The sequence below is a fragment of the Zeus faber genome (assembly GCF_960531495.2).
Source record: "Zeus faber genome assembly, chromosome: 3".
Taxonomy (NCBI): Eukaryota; Metazoa; Chordata; class Actinopteri; order Zeiformes; family Zeidae; genus Zeus; species Zeus faber.
The window spans coordinates 14242568-14246234 of NC_137190.1; the positions used below are offsets into that span (position 1 = coordinate 14242568).

Consider the following 3667-nt stretch of genomic DNA (forward strand, 5'->3'; position numbering starts at 1 on the left):
TTGAGAACTATTAGGTCAGTAATGTTTCACATAAGAATGATAGATTGAAGACTGTACCAAAATAGATGTTTGTCCTGGGTCTGATACCGGTGAAGAGACTTACTGATTAAGGACAGATGTACAGAGAAGGTAAATCCCCCTTGGTGCACCTGGAGGTGACCTCTCTCACTCTCTCTCTGCAGGATTATTGACTGGCCCGAAGCACTGACCTCCTCGTAAACTGTCAACACCACCCTTTGACCTCGGCTTTTTAGGATTTCACCATGTGGCCGACCGGTCAGACAGGTAAATTCACAGTTGGTGAGCATTAGGGCTTAAAACTTCAAGAGCTAAGAATCTGGAAGGATGACAACTGCACAGCGGCACCAGGCAAACAGAGTAAAACGCAGAACTTCACATCTGAATCATGCTTTGTGTTTCTTTCCAATACCGAATGTCATAAATCTTCTCCATTGGGGCTTGCATCAATCTAGCTGTACACTACAAAACTCAAAACACAAATGAACAGCCAAACAGCACTTCAGCCGTCCTCTTCCTCCTCCCTCACCGTGTCCTCTCCAGCAGATGGGAGCTCCTTTCACCAGGACGCCCTGGTTATTGCGGTACAGATGGTACTTCAAGTGCTTCTGTTTCTTGGGCTGTGTGCTGAGCTTGAGGTTAATGTGGTTGGAGAACTCGGTGAAGTAGCGGAACCCCTTCTCTCCACAGCCGATACAGTTCCCAGAGAAACCTGAGCATAGCGCATGAAAAACACTATGATATCACAATCCATTAGGTTGATGTTTGTCCAAGCTAAGACCGGAGCTGGTTAATGAATGAGCACTGTACAGAAACAGGTACAAACAATTCAAGTTTAAGAGAAGATAGGGATTTTTATTGTTACAGGCTCAAGGGCAATTCAGCAACAGGTTGTTGTTGAGAGATGGACTTCTGTTTATTTCCTCATTGATTGAAGTTGAACATTATACTCATATTAGGAATGGCCACAGTTGACCAAATCATCAAATATCCTATCTATGGAACTTATTTGATTAATAACTAATTGAACAAACCTCACTACTGAAATTATCCATATTGTTTCAAAATATTAAAATAAAACAACACACAATGTTAATCCATGAGTTCTACAGTAATCAAGCGATGCAGGACGTGTCTTTTTTTGACATTTTGGAAAGGGTCATTTTGCTCACCTAGCAGCGCATTGCGACCCAGTTCGTCTGGAAGGAACCTGCAGTCCACAGCGCACACCAGCAGGGTGTCTGGGAGGGAGCCGGACCGGGCTCCCACCAGCAGGAACTCAGGGGGAACATCCAGGGGGTCGGACGCTACGGAGGACAGACGGAGATCCCTGCCTGCCTGACAGAAACCTGGAGGGAACGGGCGAGGGGAGATTAGGGAACGTTACCCTGTAAAACCAAAACTATCAACACATGTTCTTTGCACTTTGGATTGCTTTCCACATTATTATCATTTACCTTTAGAACATGCTTCAAACTCACCATCTGTGGTGCAGCATCCTTCAGGTGGAGGTTTCATCTGATAAGGCATTGGGGGGCTGTTGGACCCGGAGCCATTCTCATCTTCATCGTCCTCATCAGGCTCTACGTGACCTGGCGCATTCACACACGCACCGGAACACACACACACACACACACACACACACACACACACACACACACACACACACACACACACACACACACACACACACACAATAAATACAACATTGACATGGAACGGTACCAAAAACAAACATATCACAACAAAAGATGAGTCGTTGTCAATGTTTGGTCCAGGTTCCCTCATTTTTAAATCACAATTTTGACAGGTATGGTTTGGACTAAATCCTATTTAACAATAAAAATCTTCCCCAATCCCATGAGAAATCTTATCAAATGGAGTTTGTGGCACAAATTGAGGGTCCTTGATATGAAAAAGGTTGAGAATCAGTTCCCTAGACCACTATGTATGGTCTTTACTGTCAGTTACTAAATCAAAGTCTTTGCTGTCACTAAATCAACCTCACCTTCCTGTGCCGTCTGTGTCTCTGTCTCGAGGTAGAGCTGGGAGAAGACGGGTCTGGGCACGACCGCGTTGGACCTCAGCGACGCCTCGATGGAGTTATGAAGAACCTCCTCGAAGCGCGTGGTCCGCAGCTGGCCCGCGTACGAGTTCCCCATCCGGGTCCTGCACGTCAAAATAAATAATGACTTTGATATTCATCTCATTGTGAAATCAAAAAAAAAAAATCTCACCATTAAAAAAAGGTCATGTTTTGTCTCGGTATTTAGGGGTGACGTATACAAACAGTACCAGACTCCCATTCCCAGTCAGCTAAAACTTGTTTTCCCATCTTAAAGAGGGGTATAAGCACATGTATTCCCTGTGAATCACTGTGTAACTTTTGTTCTGAAAAGTGCTATATAAGTAGTTTATTCAAAAGTGTAGGATATTCTTTTAATTTAGGTTATTATTAACACTATTGTTATTCTTGGTATTTGATTATTATTCTCCTTTGGCATTTTCGGGTTAAAAGTGTCTGGAACACGACAACCGCTGGACCCACGGACGCGATTGAGGTCTCGTCAGACCCGGGACGTTTCAGACATCTCATGGTTTAAGATTCATCCATATCGATCTACATTCGGAGCAGGAATAAGTGAAAAACCGATTCAATTTGACCAGAAGTAGCTGAACGTTCGCGCATCGCCAATATGCCAAGTTTCTAAAACCTCCGGCCGGGTGGTGGAGAGAGATGAGTTTGTTGGGTAAGACGCTTTGTGACTTCATCATCCAATTCCTTATACATGTGCAGGTTGTGGCTCCGAACGTCCATTCACATCGTGCAGACTGGGTGCGGTAGACTCCATCGCTCTGTAGTGGTTAAAGCTGCGCGTGTGTAGATGTATTAACCTGCTTGACGTCGGTTGAGATTTTCGGTTAATATTTTATCTCTTTTGCTCTTTTTGTAAATGAAGGCATTCTGTTGGCATCTATCCCCGTGTTAGATGCGGTGTTGTGTCCCTCCGTACTTTGCGGGATTCGAGGAAGTTGCACGATACAAACTGTAGGAGTCCATGATGTGTTTCATGGACTCGAAACGCATCGGAAAACTAGGACCCTGAATAGTTTAAATAATCACATACAGTCGCCACCCCGTCATTATGTCACTCCGTCATTGTTGCACCACACGGCATCGAACAGTCACGCTTCCGTCACTACGTCATTTCCCGACACAGCACCAAGCGGTCACCTGTCCGTCACTGAGAGTGGAGCTCTATTTCCACAGACAACACAATGAGTTATAACAAAAAGAAGTTCTGCTTTACAGACACACATGGATTGTTGTTGTTTTAAAGACTGGAGAGTTGCGCTGTTTGGACCACATAGTGGTCAGACAGTGACAGACAGGAGCCGATGCGGCGTTCAACCGAAACTCTGAGAATCGTGCTGCGTTTCGGTAAACTGCATTACATACCAAAGACGACGAAACTGGACCCTGTGTATTGCTGCCTGCAGCTATATTTATTATTATTATTATAATTATTATAATTATTATTATTATAATTATTATAATTATTATAATTATTATTGTTATTATTATTATTATTATTATTATTATTATTATTATTATTATTATTATTATATTAAATGACCCAATAACATT

General features: G+C 43.3%; 1 protein-coding gene across 1 annotated transcript in view; it reads right to left on the reverse strand.

The window, feature by feature from the left end:
• Positions 1 to 2180, reverse strand: part of greb1 (growth regulating estrogen receptor binding 1) — a gene marked incomplete at both ends in the record, with an annotated part of 23761 nt that extends 21581 nt beyond the window's left edge. The window contains 4 exon segments of the mRNA XM_079997227.1: positions 548 to 730; positions 1191 to 1367; positions 1500 to 1610; positions 2027 to 2180. Of these exon segments, the coding sequence (XP_079853353.1) occupies positions 548 to 730; positions 1191 to 1367; positions 1500 to 1610; positions 2027 to 2180 (625 nt within the window).
• Positions 2181 to 3667: the final 1487 nt, after the last annotated feature.